At 32.9% G+C, this 18,046-nt stretch overlaps 1 protein-coding gene across 1 annotated transcript in view; it reads right to left on the bottom strand.

The window, feature by feature from the left end:
- CFTR (CF transmembrane conductance regulator) overlaps positions 1-12,454 on the bottom strand; it is a gene marked incomplete at its 5' end in the record, with an annotated part of 147,980 nt that extends 135,526 nt beyond the window's left edge. Inside the window, 2 exons of the mRNA XM_049778966.1 lie at positions 9,449-9,557; positions 12,339-12,454. Of these exons, the coding sequence (XP_049634923.1) occupies positions 9,449-9,557; positions 12,339-12,454 (225 nt within the window). The remainder of the gene's footprint in view (positions 1-9,448; positions 9,558-12,338) is intronic.
- Between the last annotated feature and the right edge of the window lie 5,592 nt (positions 12,455-18,046).

Raw genomic sequence — 18,046 nt, 5'->3', positions numbered from 1 at the left:
TTCTCTTTTTTATTTTGCTACTTTCAGTATTCTATCTATATTGATGGTTTTCGTCATTGTAACTAGGATTTGCCTTGGGTTGCTTTATTTGGATCTATTTTACTGGCACTTTTTGAGCATCCAGGATGTGGGTGCAAGTATTCTTCAGTTCTGGTGGTTCTCGGCTATTAAATCTTTGACTGTTGCTTCTTCACAGGTATTTTCTTCTAGTCTTCTGTGATCCCAATGATTCTTATGTTTTTCCTGTTGAATTTATCCCAAAGGTTTATTTTTGTCTGTTTAGATATTTTGAGGATATTTTCCATAGTCTATTCATTTATTTTAAGGCTCTTTTCCTATTTATTCCACTTAATGCAGTTCATCTTTGATCTCTATACTTGTGTACCTTCCTATGAATTCAGCCTGGTTCCTTAATTTATAAATTAACCCAAACAAGATAAGTAATGCCAAGTTCGTTTTCAGTGGCCACCCATATTGTTTGTCTACCTATGCTTATCAGTAATCAATTTATGCTTGGGAGAAACTCACTTATTTATTTATTTATTTATTTCCATTACTGCAAACTGTACCAAGAAAGCTAAATTTTCATCTTAAAGCTAAATCATTTTAAGACATATAACTTATAGTTCTCATGCTTGTTTGCTTCATGCATTACAATTGTGGCCAACTCCAGAAATACAACTTCAAGTTAATAAGTCATCATTCTGAAACCAAAATTATTATAGAAAATTCATGAAACTTTTGTTGACAAAACAGAACTAAGCATTCTACTTATGGTACTTTAAGCTGAGAAAGACTTGATGAACAGTATTATTTTACTATAGTGTTTTATACTTTATATTATACAAAATATAGTGAACTGTCTCAACTCTAAAAGGTGATTTTATTGCCTTCTTTAATTGATTCTTTTTAGAGTATATTTGTACTGTATGTTATTTATATTGTTAAATAATAATATATTATTTATGTGCTTGCTTTCAATAAATTTCATTTCTTCTCTAAATCTTGATCAGACAGGGTAAACAGTGATTCCTAACTAGGCCAGATGGCTAAATCTAGCAGAGAGAATGCAGTGCTGCTGGAACTGGCCATATTTGGGAGCTTTAGGGAATGTTGGGGAGCTTATATGGTCCCAGAGTGCAAATAAGGTTCAAGGTTTTCAAAGCATTCTGTCTATTCTATTCAATCTATCTATCTAACTCCTGTACTATAACTCTGCCCCAGACATTTTAGATTTTTAGAGATTGGGACAGAGGACCCCAGCTCTGTCATCCCAGTCACTACTTATTTCAGCATTGAAAATCAGTGGAGGCAGCCCTGGAGCCTGCTGAGCACTTCTGGAGTAGGGGACTAGTCAGGTAATCCTCAACACTGTAAACACATGCAATTCTGAATCCTTGAACCCTCATACTGAACAATCAGCCAACATAATCAATAATCTTCCGAAAGGGTGACCCCTCCAAAAAAAAAAAAAAAGGTGCCAAATCTGTGCACTATCACCTTTGTTTTCTGCTTTCAACAACAAACACTTCCTCAACAAATAATATATATTTACTATCATTTTTCTCTTACTATTTTATCTTTTACAGTTAATTATCTACTCCATTTTAAATATATTTTGGTGCATGAATAATATAGAAATGAGATAGAAATTTAATTTTAGGAGCCAGAATGATAGCACAGTGGTATGGTGTTTGTCTTGCAGGCAGCAGACCTGAGTTCAATTCCTGACATTCCATATGGTCCCCCCGAGCCTGCCTGAAGTGATTTCTGAGTGCCAAGCCAGCAATAACCACTGAGCACTGCCAGATGTGATCCAAAAGAAAAAGAAAAAGAAATTTAATTTAAAAATGAATGTATCGGGACGCAGAGAGATAGCACAGCGGCATTTGCCTTGCAAGCAGCCGATCCAGGACCAAAGTTGGTTGGTTCGAATCCCGGTGTCCCATATGGTCCCCCGTGCCTGCCAGGAGCTATTTCTGAGCAGATGGCAAAAAGTAACCCCAGAGCATCGCCAGATGTGGCCCAAAAACCAAAAATTAATTAATTAATTAATTAATTAAATAAAAATGAATGTATCATTTATAAGTCTAGTCTGTCTCAACTGAATTAAAATGCTATGTTTTATTGTATAGTAGATTATTACATGTACTTGAACCTGCTCCTATACTTTCTAGATAAATTCATTTCTTTGCCATGGCTATATTATTTCATATTCAGCTATGTAAATCATTCATATTTTTCTTTTTCTTCACATCTTTAAGGTTCAATTCTCTTATTTTTCTACACTTGCTTTTAGCCAAAAATCTGACAGGTGATACTTTTTTTAATGAAATTCAGAGTTATATTCCCTATCAGCAAACACTTGGCTTAGGAGCTATTCTGTACTAAGTATTGTGTATGGTGACAAGATTATTGTGAAGATTGTTGCAAATACTAAGAAAAGATAGCCCCTGTCAATTTGGTAGTGGTGGCCATTCATTTTGCTTTTAAAAATTGATTTATTATTATTTAAATATTTAAATATCATTGTTATTAATATTAATTGTTAATATTAATATTAAATATTATTACTTAATTCTTATTATTATTAGATATTTAAATATTGTTTAAAATTCAAATTGATATTTTAAAATTATCCACATGACAAATAAAATCAAACTAAAATTACTTTGTATACATAACATTTCCAAACTCCTATATCCTTTTTTTGTTTGTTTGTTTTTTGTTTTTTGGGCCACACCCATTTGATGCTCAGGGGTTACTCCTGGCTAAGCACTCAGAAATCGCCACTGGCTTAGGGGGACCATATGGGACACCTGGAGATCTAACCGCAGTCCTTCCTTGGTTAGTGCTTGCAAGGCAGACACCTTACCTCTAGCGCCACCTCACCGGCCCCAGAAACTCCTATATCCTAACTTTACATATTTATGATAGACTCATTTAATGAAAATGTTTCTTCTTGTTTACATGAATGAGAAACACTGGGGAGAATCTTTTATCTTGTTATTTCAACTGCCACCCCAGATAATTAAATTACATTCTCTGGTGTGGATCCATTGGTTACTCAAAGAACTAAAATTGAAGTTCTTTATATTTCAAATAAATAAAAACCTGACAATTCTCCAGATCTTTTTGTCACAGAAAGTGAGGGAAGGGTGGAACCAAGAAAATTCATTTGCATACTAGGGATAGTGGTTCTACTAGAGGGTCAAAATACTCTGGGTGTGTTTAGGCAATGAAATGTATGTCATTGCTGGGGTTAAAGACCTGCTCCATAGAGAGATATGTGAGGATGGGAAGATATGAGAAAAGATTCCTAGCTGACATGCAAGAAGAAAATAAAGCAGAGACTGCTGTCCTTAGGCAGTCAATCATTAAATTATGAAAGGCTCATACATAAATCAAAGTGCCTAAACCAGGGATTCTGCATGTGCATAATTATGCCAAACCACTTGCCCTATATTCTTGTTTTCAAGTGACTACTCACTGTCTTTGTCAAAACTAAAATTACAAAGATCTTTTGCAGTACAGAAAGTGGGATTTGAGGACTTTTAAAGCGGGGTTCAAGGACATTTTGCCCTTGGATTTCTGGACGGTCTGACCCAAGTTGCACTGCTATGGATGCCAACTCAATAATGTAAACATTTTCAGAGGTTTGGAGAAATTAAGAATATTTTTGGTGAATGCTTTTGGATTTCTTATCATAATAATTATATTGTTATAACCCCACTTGGTAAACTGCTATCAGAACTCCCTGAACTTGGCTTGTTGCAGACTATCCTTAGCTGACTCTCATTCTATTTTCTAACAACTAGCTTCTTTTTAAACTGGCAGTCTTAAATGTTAAAGACAATGTTGTATCTGGCTGTTGAGTCAGATGTAGAAAAAAAGCAGTAATATAGTGATGAGAGGGCATAACTAATATGATTTAAAATGAAATCAGTATTCCAGAGAGATATCTCCTTCATGATGGTATTTCCTTTTTTTCTTAACCTTTCACGGTCAACAGCAAATTGAATAATGTCTTTCCATTAATCTTGAAACTAACCAAAATATTCTTTATACCATGATTAAATTGATTTGGGAGAAGAATCTGAAGGACATTTTGAAAAAAAAAAAGTGTTCAACTTTTACCAAGAGAAGTTTAGTATGAATCCCTACTCTTTTCATGATATTGAAAGGTTGTCAAGATGAAATATAGATAAAGGGGAAAAGAATACACAGAAAGACTTAAGTTCTTGACATTGTTGTTTAAAATGGTAAAGTCTTGAAGCCAGGGTGATAATATAGCAGGTAGGGTGTTTTTACTTTGCATGCAGCTTACCTAGGTTCAAAATCCAGCATCCCATATATATATATATATATATATATATATATATATATATATATATATATATGTATATATATATATATATATATAGCACTGGAGCACTACGAGAAATAACCCCTGAGCACAGTTGGGTATGGCCCCCAAACCAAATAATAATAATAATAACAATAACAATAAATGGTAATGACCTTATTATAATGACAAGTTTTCCCTTTTTATCTTCTAAAGGATGAAGAAAAATAAAATCCTGAGAGGAGATGCTTTGAAAAACTGTTCTTGTCCCAAATGACCAAGTAAAAATAAAAACATTTAAAAATATTTGGTTTTTAGCATTTCTTCATGTAAAACTGCATAGATGGCTGGATCAGGGTAATAGTAAAGATTATAGGGCATTTGACTCATATGCAGCCCACATAGGTTAGATTCCCCCGCCCAAACCCATAGAATTCACTGAACTCTGCCAGGAGTGATCATTGAGCACAGAGACAGGGGTAACCCTTAAGTAATACCAAGTGTGTCCCCAAAATCAAAAGGAAAGACTTCAGTTAAGCCTTCTCTCTTGGGCCCAGGCTGTCAAGTTATAGTCTGAGCACATGGTACACTGAAAGTCAATTTCCCTCTCCTTGCCTTCTCTCTTTCTTGTTTTCCTCGCCTGCTTTCCCCACAGTTCTTTAACTCGCCAATATTTTGTTTGTTATCAGTAGAAGTAAACTTTGTCCTTCAAATCTGGGGCCAGCCCAGGGTTCAGGTTTACTCTTAATACCTCTTTTCTAGCCCTCAAGTAATTCATGCTCCTTGAAATCCTTTAAGGATGCCTATTGCTGACACTTTAAACTTGAGAAGTTGAAGAATGTTAGTGCCTCTCCACACCCACTCAATTCTCCTCCCCTTAGTATTATTTATAGGTTTGACCCTTAGCACTGCCTCTGGGGTGGATTCTACACAATTCCTTCTCTAAGTATAAGTAAGAAAATTCTAAACTTCCCCATCCTGCTTCCTGCAGTCAACGTTTTTCAGCTATCCCCGAAGGCAACCCAGAAAGACTGTAAACCTTCAAGTTTTTGTTAACCCCTGTTTCTTGAGAAGCTGAAAGAAACTTGACAGACCCATGATTGATCAGTAGATTCTCATTCTATTAAATATCTAAATTAAATCAATATAAATAAAATTGTATAGCTCTACTTTGATTCAACAGAAGGGCTATAGACTTTAGAACTAAAGATATCTAGCTACCACCTAAATGTACCATATGAGTGAATTTGGAGAAATTACTCAATTTCTCTGCATCTATTTTTCTTTTCTGTTATTAGAGCTAATAACATCTGTTCCTGTGTACTAGGAAAATTAAATAAAATAACCTGAAAAGGATTTATGCTAAATCTAGAAATATGAGATATTAAACCCCATTAACATTAAATAATATTCAACTAAGTTAAACTGTATAAATAACGTGTTATGTTAATAGAAAGCAATATCATTTTTGGTCGGTATACAGCAGATCAGAAAACAGATCTACAAATACATTAGATTTTGGTGAGTGCTTTTGTTCTGGTGAAATTTCTATGCTGGTGGAATCTAGAGAATAAATTATTGCAAGTCAGGTAGAGCATAAGAGGAATATAATTAGGTATCTTTCAGGTATTGTTCAGAAGTATGACTATTATTAATGTGAGGAAGAGCATGACGAGGAAAATTTTGAGTTTACCCACAATCTTAGTCATGTCATTTTTTCACTGTTTGAAATACCATTGACTTCAATCTAACAGTGATTTACATAAAACTTTACATTCTTAAATTATGTAATCATAAATAAAAATCAAAGAATGTAGTCATGTAGGCAACCAACAAAACATTTTATTTAATTGACTTCAAGCAGACCAGAAATTATAGATAAAACATTTCCCCAAAGATTTAGGTACTCTCATGGAGAAAAATCACCTGAGAATTATCTTTAAAAAAAATTTCTCTTCAGCTTTCTTATTCCTAGTTACCAAAAAATGTTTTTATACATATTTTATGCATATATTTTTAAACATAAACCACTGAAGTCTCTATGGGGGTACATAGATTACAGATAGATATAGATAGACAGGTGTATGGATAGATAGATAGATAGATAGATAGATAGATAGATAGATGGATGGATGAATGGATGATAGATAGATATATAAATAGATGATAGATAGATAAATATTTAGATAGATTATAGCTATAGATATAGATATGTAGATATATTTTAAAAGTCACACAAATAATTTCCAGAAAATTATCAAGAGTTTTATAAAATACAATAAGTTTAAATGTGGTCATTTTTGGATCAAGGTAAATTTTCAAAATTATTTAATAGTATGGTGTCTATTAAATAAGTTTTTAATTTATAAAATTGCTTAGCATTTTAGGAAGACACTATGGCATTATTTATTTGCAAAGGTATGAATACCAATATGAAAGTGAAACAAATCTACCCAGAGAGTACTAAATAACATAGACTAATATTGTGTGCATTCTTCACTGCAACAAATCATTTTTTATCTACCATCATCATTTATGGGTTACAATCAAGGAAGAAAATGACACCCATACATCATTTTGTAAAAATAAAAAGACCACAGTTATAGTTGACAAGAGCTAGGAACTCCCAGACTGCACTGAATGATCACAAAACCTGTATTTTCAGGCATGGAGCTACCTTTATACTAATGTCAGAAAAAACTGCAGAAGCACCTCTTCCAAATTTTTTTTTTTGTATTTTTTTTTTTTTTTTTGGTTTTGGTTTTTGGGTCATATCCGGCAGCGCTGAGGGATTACTTCTGGCTCCAAACTCAGAAATTGCTCCTGGCAGGCTTGGGAGATCATATGAGATACCAGGATTTGAACCACCATCCTTCTGCAAACGCCCTAACCTGTGCTATCTCTCCGGCCCACCTCTCCCAAATTTAATGTCTTTGTTATTATTCCTTTGAACAATTCCACCAACAGATCTGACATTGCAAACTTTCCTATACTGGCTTGGTTATACGTGATTTAAGTCTTCTAGTGATACTGCCCATTTAAATAAAGGAAAACAATAGGACCAGCAATCTCAAGTGTTAGTAAGACAGTGTGAATTAGATCTAAAATAGAAAATACACTTCAGAAAGAAATGTTATTGAACCCCATTTTAAATAACAAATCTCCACCAATGTTGGGACACTTTAGTTTTAATTTTTCTTTTTGTGAGGTATTTTTTTTTTTTTTTTTGGTTTTTGAGTCACACCCAGCAGCTCTCAGGGGTCACTCCTGGCTCTGCACTCAAAGGTCACACCTGGCAGGCTTGGGGACCATATGGGATGCTGGGATTTGAACCATCCTGTGTTGGCCATGTGCAAGGCAAACACCTTACTACTGTGCTATCACTCCGGCCCTTAATTTTTCTTTTTGTGGAGCCAATGATCTAACCCAGGCCTCACACATGTAATGCAAGTTCTATACCACTAAGTCACATATCAAGCCCTCTAAGACATACAGTTAGTTTAGTTAGTTGGTTAATTAGTCAGTCAGCCTGTTGGTTAGTCAGTCAGCCGGTTAGTTAGTTAGTTAGTTAGTTAGTTAGTTAGTTAGTTAGTTAGTTGTCACACCCAGAGGCTCTGCATTCAGGTATCACTTCTGAAAGTGCTAAGGAAACCAGGTAGATGCTGGGAATCAAATTCAGATTGGCTATGTGCTAATCCCAATGTTTTAGTTTAAAACATTTTCACTTGTTCCTCTTAGATTAGAGTGGCTTCTTTGTATTTAAACTGTTAACTACACATGTGACTGACTATCCTAGATGTTTGTACACTTATAAATGATTATGAAATTATAATACAGCTAACTGAATGGTAGAAAAATTTTGCACCCAGAAGATAAAGGTTTGATATATATTGGGCATTGAAAGTACCCACAAAGGTTAACTCCACAAAACCTAAAAACCCCATTAAAAATGGGGAGAAGAAATGAACAGACACTACTCTGAGGAAGACCAAATGGACAAAAATACATAAAAATGCTCATTATCACTTATCATTAGTAAAGTTCAAATCAAAACAACAATGAAATATCATCTTATACTAGTGAGGATGTCACATATCAAAAATAATGGGAACAATCTCTGGCTAGGATGTGGTGAGAAAGGAACTCTAAGCCACTGCTGGTGACAATGCTGCCTGGTCCAACCTCTATGAAAAACAGTATGGAGGGTTCTCAGTAAACTCAAAATTGAGCTGCCATATGGCCCAACAATCCCTCTTTTAGATATCTATCCAGAGAACATAAAAACTTTCATCCAAAAGTTTGTATGCACACCACTATTCATAGCAGCACTTGGCACAATAGCCAAAACTTGGAATCAGCCTAGATGTCCAACAACAGACAGGTGGATCATGAAGATGCGGTATGTATATACAATGCAATACTACATAGCTATAAGGAATGAGTCAACCATTCAATTTGCAGCAATATGAATGTAACTGGAAGTTATTATGTTAAATAAAGCCAGAAGAATAACTGCATGAAGAAATGCAATGGCCTAAATTGGAGTTGTCTTGTACACCCTTGGCCTTAGAGTAGAGTAATGCAAAGGAAAGAAACTGAGTGGAAGAGGAAAACCACAAATATAAAAGGATGTAGACCAGGGGTCTAGCGGTCTTAGGTGTATTGGTAGTGTTAATAAAGGACAGAGATAAATAAGTATCCAAGCCAAAAGAAACAACAGTGGAATCAAAAGACCCAAACTTTAATAATCTAAACTTAAAATAGATCTATTATATTGGCATGCTGGAAAGCCAGGTAGGGTGATTACGGATGCACTTGGGAAACATTGGCTGAAGGAAGTGGACACTGGTAGTGGGATTGTCCCTGTTTCATTATATATCTGAAGCCCAACTATAAAGGACTTTGTAAATCACAATGGTTTCAATAAACTATTTTTAAATGATTATGAACTATTTTACCTACAATAAAATTACAAATGAAATATTTACCCCTAAGAATATTAAGAATTCATGGAACATAAATTTCCAGAAAAAGCACCATCGAAGGGCATTAAATGATTATGAAGTATTTTGCTTACATTAAATTAACAAATGAAATACTTACCCCTAAGTATAATAAGATTCCATAGAACATAAACTTCCAGAAAAAGCATCTTCGAAGGGCATTAATGAGTTTGGGATTTTTCTTGGAAGCCAGCTCTCTGTCCCATTCTCTGGAAAAGAATTATAAATATGAATATCATTGTAAAAATATTAGTTGTTCTATTTACCTCAGTTTAGTTTTGTTTACAAATGCAATCCAACTAACTATAGATATATTATTTATTCATTTGTGTTCATTTTTAAATAAAGGCTCTAGACTATTTTAAAGACATTGCTAATGCATACAATAAGGTGATAAATCATTAAATCTTCCCCTCTTAGCTTTGCTTATTTATAATTACAGTAGGTTTTACAATTTTAAATTTATACCAAAACAATATAAACATCAGATGGAAATTTCTGGAATTTAACATTAGAAAAACATGTTATTTAGACTTTGGTTTTAAATGAGACAAATAGCATCAATTTTTATTTTAACTGCATCATCATTTAATGGAATAAAAGTATTTGGTTATTTGAAAATAATCAAATTTTACATTTACAATTAACAGTTGAAAGTAAGAATTCTGAAACTGAAAAATATTTATTTTTAAGTATTAAATACTCATTAGTCAATTGTAGTCATTAAAATTTTTAGCACTAGTATCTGATACTTTTTTCTCTTAAATATATTAGATAAAATAGATTTATAAATGTTACTTTTATATTCATTTTAAAATTCTATAGAGATGAAACATTTCATAAAACACAGGCAAGAACAAAATGATGAACAAGAAAAAACTGCATCTCATCAATGAATATTTCCATTACTATTAATGAACCATATATATGGCTTGTACTGAGAAATTTAAAGGAAGAATATAAATGAGACTTGAGGCGAAATAAGCATTCTCTGTGCATGACATGAAGCTTTCTACCCTATCTCATCTTTCTACCTCTCCATACTCTTCTCCATACTTTAATTAACTCACATGAGTTTGTCTTCCAGATGCACTTTTCAGTGACTTACAACGGTTATGTAAAACTTACTTTAAGAGCAAATAAATATGTGACAGGTTCAACCTCTATTTCAAAGGAATAATGAGACAAGTAAACAAGTCAGAAAGAAAGGTACATAAATCTAAAATTTATTTCAAAGTGTGAAGACGTGTTTAATATTGAGGTTATATGAGCCGTAATTATGTTTGACCTTAAGAGCCCTGTGAGCATTTTAGTCATTTAAGCAATAATAAGACACAACATAGAATTATATTTCAAAGGGAGCTCAGATGTAAAGAAAAGATAAAGAAGTAGAGATACCAGGGAAGCAAAGAACATTATGAAAGATCAAAAAGGGCGAGTAGAGTAATGACCTGAGGGGAAGGTAAGATTGGAAGAAAAATTTTAATAAATGGGATATAAAGAATGTTTAGCCTCACAGTGGGGAGTAGTGAGAATAAAGGGTGTGGTTCCAACAGCATCTTAACAGGTCCATAAGTTTTTCAAGCAATGAAAAACTCAAATCTTTCTACTTATCAAGTTCTTAGCTTGGCTGCAATTATGAAAGGAATATTTTTTTCACCCTGGAATTATATAAAAGATTCCACTTCATAACATCAGTCTAAGCTATCTGAATTAATAGACTTCAAATATATGACAACCACCAAAAGCACGTGGGCAGATATTTAGTGAAGAACTCCATTGCCATTTAGAGGTCCAAAGTCCTGTTAATAGATTTAAATGAAATAATTTAGAAAAAAATAAAATTTGTATAAGAAACAAAATATCAGTGAAAAAGATACCTTAAAATGTATAATAAATATAGAATGTACAGATTTATGCTGGCACAGAGTTGTTGGCTTGGAACAAAACAGATGTACTTTTTAAACTGAATTGAATGGGGAACACAAGGAAAACAAAGGACAATACAAAAGATCAAAACCATAGGCCATAAAATCCTATAATTTGAAGTGCATATCCTCTAATAACTATTAATAAAAAATATATATGGAGTATAGTTTTATGGATTTAGTTGACCTAATAATATTATGAATAATATTTCTCAAATATATTCAATATCTCCTATATTATACATTATGCTTATTTATTTCATTAAAACATTACATTCTTTAAATTATTGCTTTATGCCTTATAAAAACCAAGCAAATTCTAGAATTAAAATATTATTATAGGAGTTATTGTTATTGTTGTTATAATAGGAGTTACTTCTCAGAAAAAAATCGCTTTCTCTTATAATTTAATTGGTTTAATTCCTAACTGGTCAAGGTTTCATCAACAAAGTAATTATTCCCATTTTAAGAAAATCATCTTTTAATGTATTCCTCTGAGGAACCAAGAAGATGGATTGAAGGACCGGAATTCAGGCTTTTCATGTGGAAACACTGAATTCAATGTGAGCACCACTTGGTCATCCAAAGCACCTTTGAGAGTGACCCATGCATGAGAACTCTCAGGATGTTTCTTCAATAACAGATTTTTTTGTTGGTATATTTATTATCTGAATAATTAATAATATTAATATATAAGTTAACTAGAAAATATGTTTATGAACATCCTATCCACCTGTTGGGTGGCGGATTGATCATTTAGAGATGTTATGGCAAGGTAACTCTACACCCACAAACATGATTTTAAACACATTACCTTAAGTATTATAAGTATTTTTCATTAGAATAAAGCCACAAAAGAGATAAATATAAACATTGTGTAAAACAGGAGAGAAATGATCATGATGACTATAGTTAACAATGTTCAATGGTATAATTTTCTATGAAAACAAATCTTAAATGTAATCATAATAAGAGCAAAATGTATTTCTGAGTAGCTAAACTCATTGTGTCATCATCACATAGTAGATACATATGTCATGGAAAGAGTGTTCATGAACATACCTTTCCAACTTCTCAGATAGATTGTCAGCAGAATCAGAAGAAGGAATTTGATATATGTCTGACAATTCCAAACGCTGTCGGTAGCCTTTCTTCAAAATTGGTGTAGTCCAGCTAAAGAAGGGAGAGGGAGATCAGATATAAATACTGACCTGATTTGTGTCCAATACAAATATGGAAACTGACACTATTTCAAATATCTGGCATTAAAAATTAAACATTCTTTTCCCTTTTTTGGGGGGGGCACCCCAGCGGTGCTCAGGGGTTACTTCTGGCTCTGCACTCAGAAATCACTCCTGGCTCGGGGGACCAGATGAGATGCTGGGGATCGAACCCACGTCCATCCTGGGTCAGCCACGTGCATGGCAAATGTCCTATCGCTGTGCTACCACTCCGGACCCTAAACATTCTATTCTAAATAAATAAATGAATATGGGGCTGGAGAGATAGCATGGAGGTAAGGCATTTGCCTTGCATGCAGAAGGTTGGTGGTTCAAATCCCAGCATCGCATATGGTCCCCTGAGCCTGCCAGGAGCGACTTTTGAGTGCAGAGCCAGAAGTGACTCCTGAGCACTGCCGGTTGTGACCAAAATTATATATATATATATATATATATATATATATATATATATATATATATATATATATATATATATATATATATATATATATATATATATATATATATATATATAGTTTAATATGCCACTTTTCACATTGAACTGCAATATTTACCTATTAATATGAATCTTCTACTCTTGATAAAGGATACAATTGGATTTTATGGAGTCAAAAAGATAGTGCAGTGAGGAGGGTATTTGACTTTCACATGGCCTACTTGGATGTCATTCCCAGCATCATATGGACCCCAAGCAACACTAGGAGTATTCCTGAGTACAGAGTCATGAGACCCTAAGTCCACCTCCCAGCAAAATATTTTATCTGTTATATAATTTTATTCATTGTTGTGTTTTCCTAAAGAAAAAGAATGTACACAACTGAGGATGGACTGAACACAGTAGTGAAAGCAATGTCAGCATTCATGGTACCACTGCTCAGAGCTCAACGTCTACATCCAGCTAAGGCACTGAAAATACTGTTGAAAATATTAGTATCATTAGGTTGGGAAAAATCAGGGACAAAAATATAACAACTCCAGTTAATTAGTTATGACCCATTGTGAACATAAAATAAGATGTTTATGAAAGGGTGAAAAGGTAAAATAAGTAAGTGCTTATTATGAATAAAAATGTGTGTAAAATATTGCTATATATGACTTTCTAAATAACTTTCACAATTGTCAGCATGACATGGTTTTAATTTTAAAATCTTGTTAGGTAAAATAAAAAAAAGTTTTATTGTAAGGTTTAGGCAGTGTGGTTTCTGAAATGCTAGTCCTATTTTACTAAATAGCAGCAAAAGTTTCAGTAGCACAATTCTTACCTCATTCATTTGACTTCTATTTTATTTTCACCATGTGTCACTTCTCTACTTAGGAAAATGAATCATGGTGAGTGAGATATCTTGGAGGAGAGGTTAAAAGGAAAAACACTAAAAGCTAGCAAACTGCAGGCAGCAGGACTCTAATATATTGACAAAGATTTAACTATCCTTTATCCAGAAAAAACAATTAAATAGTGACATGGCAAATGTCTTTTCTACACTGCATTTTGGTTCCTTACAGTATATTTCAAGTAGTAGAATTTCTGGGTCAAATGAGAGCTCAAGTTTTAGTTTTTGAGCAATCAATGTTCATATTGTTTTCCAAAAATTGATGGGACATTCCCACCAGCAGTGAATAAAGGTCTTTTTATCCCTGCCTCAACACCAATTTTTCCTGCTCTTGTTCTTTTTGATGTATACAAGTCTCTGTAACATATGTCATTGTTTTTTATTTGGATGTACCTAATAATTCATTACACAAAGCATTTTGTTCATATGCTGTTTAGCTTTTTGTATGTCTTATTTAAGGAAGTTTCTGATGACTGGATAAAGATACTGTGGTACAAATACACAATGGAATATTACATAGCTGTAATAAAAGATAAAGTCATGTGCAACAAAGATGGATATAGAGTGTATCAGTTAATCAGAGGGAGCAAGACCAACAGGACATAATCTCCATCATATGCAGGATTAAAAGGACATAGCTAGGCAATAACAAATACTTTAAGCCAATATAAACAAAAAACATAAGAATCAGTCTTCACAGGAAGCTTGCCACTTGGGGGATGATGTTTAATTGATTTTATCCTCCTTATTATAGTCACAGCTACTAGCAGCTATATTGATAAATTATAAATTATTAAATAATTATAAATAACCAATGTTCTTACTATTTTTAACTAAAATTAAATAATCAATTATTGAATAGCAGAGACTGGTTATGTATAGAATTTTTTATAATATCAGTTTTAAGCAAGCATGAAAAACATTTTAACTTTGGGGGGGAAAGGATAGTATCCCAAACACATTACACTGTTCTATTTATTTAACTGTAAAAGCCTTCAAGGGTTTTTACTTGTTTGTTTGTTGGTTGGTTGGTTTTGGGCCACACCTGGTGACACTCGGGGGTTACTCCTGGTTATGTGATCAGAAATTGCTCCTGGCTTGGAGTACCATATGGGACGCCAGGGGATCAAATGGTGGTCCGTCCTGAGTCGGTCGCGTGAAAGGCAAATGGCCTACTGCTGTGCCATTGCTCAGCTCCAAGCCTTCAAATTTTATTGGGAAAAAAAGGTTACCATTTACTTTTTTAAATTACATGCAAAATAAAAACTAGTTTGTTTCATTTATTAAGACAAACTTTCCAGTTTTGGAAAAGACTGAATTGTAATTCCCTATGCTGAATAAAAGGTTTTAACTCGAATCACTTTAGGTGCTAATTTTCTCAAAACATGTCTCTCTAAAACTTTGTAATTAAAACAAAAAATTTTATTTTGTATTTGACATTAACTTTTTAAATAGATGTATCTTACATTTTTATTTGCTAGAACTTAATATGAAGGTCTTGTACCAAATCTATTTCACTGAAAATTACTTTTTTATATTAAACAATCATATCTTAACAGTATTTAATCAATTTTACTTCAACCATCCACATAAAATAAAACAGGTATTTCAAACCACCTTTTAAATGCACCATAAATTGACAAACCATAGACCCACATCTTATAGACTTCTCTCTTCAATAAACAATATGTCAATACTTAGTAAACTAAGTAGAAATTACTCTAAATTACTTTTTATAAAACAATTTAAGAATATGAGGGGTTTTCTTATCATAAAATATAAATACCCAGAGTTTGAAAAAACCCAAATAATATAAATAGTCCTAACAAAAGAAAATATATAGAAATAAACATTTGAACAGATTATGGTAACAAATCTCTAACTCCTGCCATAGTTAGCTCTACATTTTGCAATAGTATTTGATAAATGTCTATGACAGAAAAAACTGATTTGAGACAAGAAGTCTCAAATTATTATATTATAAGATATTTTTAAAAGTCATGAAACCCTTCCAATGTCAGAATTGTTTTATTTACTTAGATTCAATATTGTCTTAGAGAAGAGGTTCCCAAACTTATTTGCCCTGCCATTCTCTTTTCAGAAAAAACAAACACCTAGTATCCCCTTGGAACTCTGCCTATAAATGAACAAATAGTAATTATTCCTAATTGGACCCCTATTCTGACCCCTTTTGTTATGTCTAATGCCCCTAAAGCCAAGAGAGCTATACTGATTACTTTCAGAAATTTCCCTTAAAGTCTGACACTTTTTTAATATTTTAGTAAAAGTTTGAGAAAGTAGAGGTAACAAGCTCTCAAAAGTCTTAGGCTTCAAGAAGGCACCCTAAAATCTCAGCACCCAGGTCAGTGTCAGGTCAGTGACTTCTTTTTCCTATGCCACAGATGTTTAAACAGTGTATGTTGCCTATCCATAAAGTGAATTAATAAGCAATAACCATTTCAGTCAGCTCAGTCAAGTTGAGGAAGTACATGCTTACTAAATATCAATCAAGTTTGTGTTTGAGAGTTAATTACTCAGGAGGCTCCCATGTTACCAAGAGTACTGAAAAAATTCTTTTCTATTTCTATTGCTAGATGACTTAATGAACTTCCAAGATCTGAAAGCTGATTAATTGTGCTCAATAAAATACCATGAACATATTCTGAAAAAGTTGACTGGAGGCCCAGAATTTATCAGGTCCCTTAATAAAAATTATTTTAACATCTTACCTAATTAATCTAAATTTTAATTTAAAGGGCTGATGATACTGCTTAAGTTTCAGTGCACAGCCTTACAGATATGAGGCCTCAGATTGGACCCATAATTCCCTTTACCTCATTCATGGATCACTGTGGATCCTAGGTACCACCAGGTATGGCTGTCTCAATAGTAAAAAACATTGAGACTATCCATATCCCCAGCACTACAGAAACACAAACAAATTCTAGATTGTTTGGTTGCATTATCACCACTAAAGACTAAAATAAATTAATTTAAAATTATCTAAATTAAATTTATGTGCAGTAAAAAATACTGATAAGTGGAAAAATATCCCCCAAAATATGAAAAAAGTTTATAATTCATATTTCTGTATATAAGTAACATAACCAATAATAAAAGACAAACAACTCATTTTAGAAATATGCAAAGTAGTCAAATAAGCTTTTTCTGAAGAATATTTACAAATACAAAAATAAAAACATGCTTAAAATATCAAAAATAGACAAGTCAATAGAAAGATAAAATAAATGAGTAATTTCCTGGAACAAGTGAGAGTAAAGAAATGGAAAATGGCTACATATGAATAAGAAGCTTTTTGCATTCAAATGCTCCATCACTGACTTATACCACCAAGTATTTCTTTAAGGAGGCAAGGAAAGTGTTCTAAAATTGATTATAATAGATACATATCTCTGTGTATATATTAAGTATCATTAAATCATATCAATTAAATGAGGAGATTTTGTGTGGATTATATCTCAATAAACATTAAATCAACATAATAAAAATTCCCATCCATCTTGAAAAATAAAAAAACTGAAGCATTGAGAATGATATACTATGTCCATATTTTAGAAGAGTGGTTATCTGGAAGAAATGGATAAATTCTTGAACTCTTATAACCTTCCACAGTTGAGTAAGGAGTATGTAGCATATCTAAATACCCCCATTACTATTGAGGAAATTAAAATGGTAATCCATTATCTGCCCAAAAAGAAAAACCCAGGCCCAGATGGGTTCATTAATGAATTCTTTCAAACTTTTCAAGAGGAACTACTACCAATCATGGTCAGGCTCTTTCATGAAACTGAAAAAAAAACAGGAACATTTCCAAACAGCTTTTATGAAGCCAACATCACCTTGATACCTAAATTAGACAAAGATGCTTCCAAAAAAGAAAATTACAGACCAATATTCCTAATGAACACAGATGCAAAGATCCTCAACAATATCTTGGCAAATAGAATCCAATGTCAAGATCATTCACTACGATCAAGTAGGTTTCATCCCAGGAATGCAAGGATGGTTTAACATTCGTAAATCTATCAACATAATACACAACATCAACAACAAGAAAAATAAAAAATCACATGGTCATATCAATAGAAGCAGAGAAAGCATTTTTTAAGGTCCAACACCCATTCTTGATAAAAACTCTCAGCAAGATGGGAATGAAAGTAACTTTTCTCAATATAGT

Source organism: Suncus etruscus, chromosome 1, assembly GCF_024139225.1.
Source record: "Suncus etruscus isolate mSunEtr1 chromosome 1, mSunEtr1.pri.cur, whole genome shotgun sequence".
Classification (NCBI taxonomy): domain Eukaryota; kingdom Metazoa; phylum Chordata; class Mammalia; order Eulipotyphla; family Soricidae; genus Suncus; species Suncus etruscus.
This window is presented reverse-complemented; position numbering and strand designations above follow the sequence as displayed.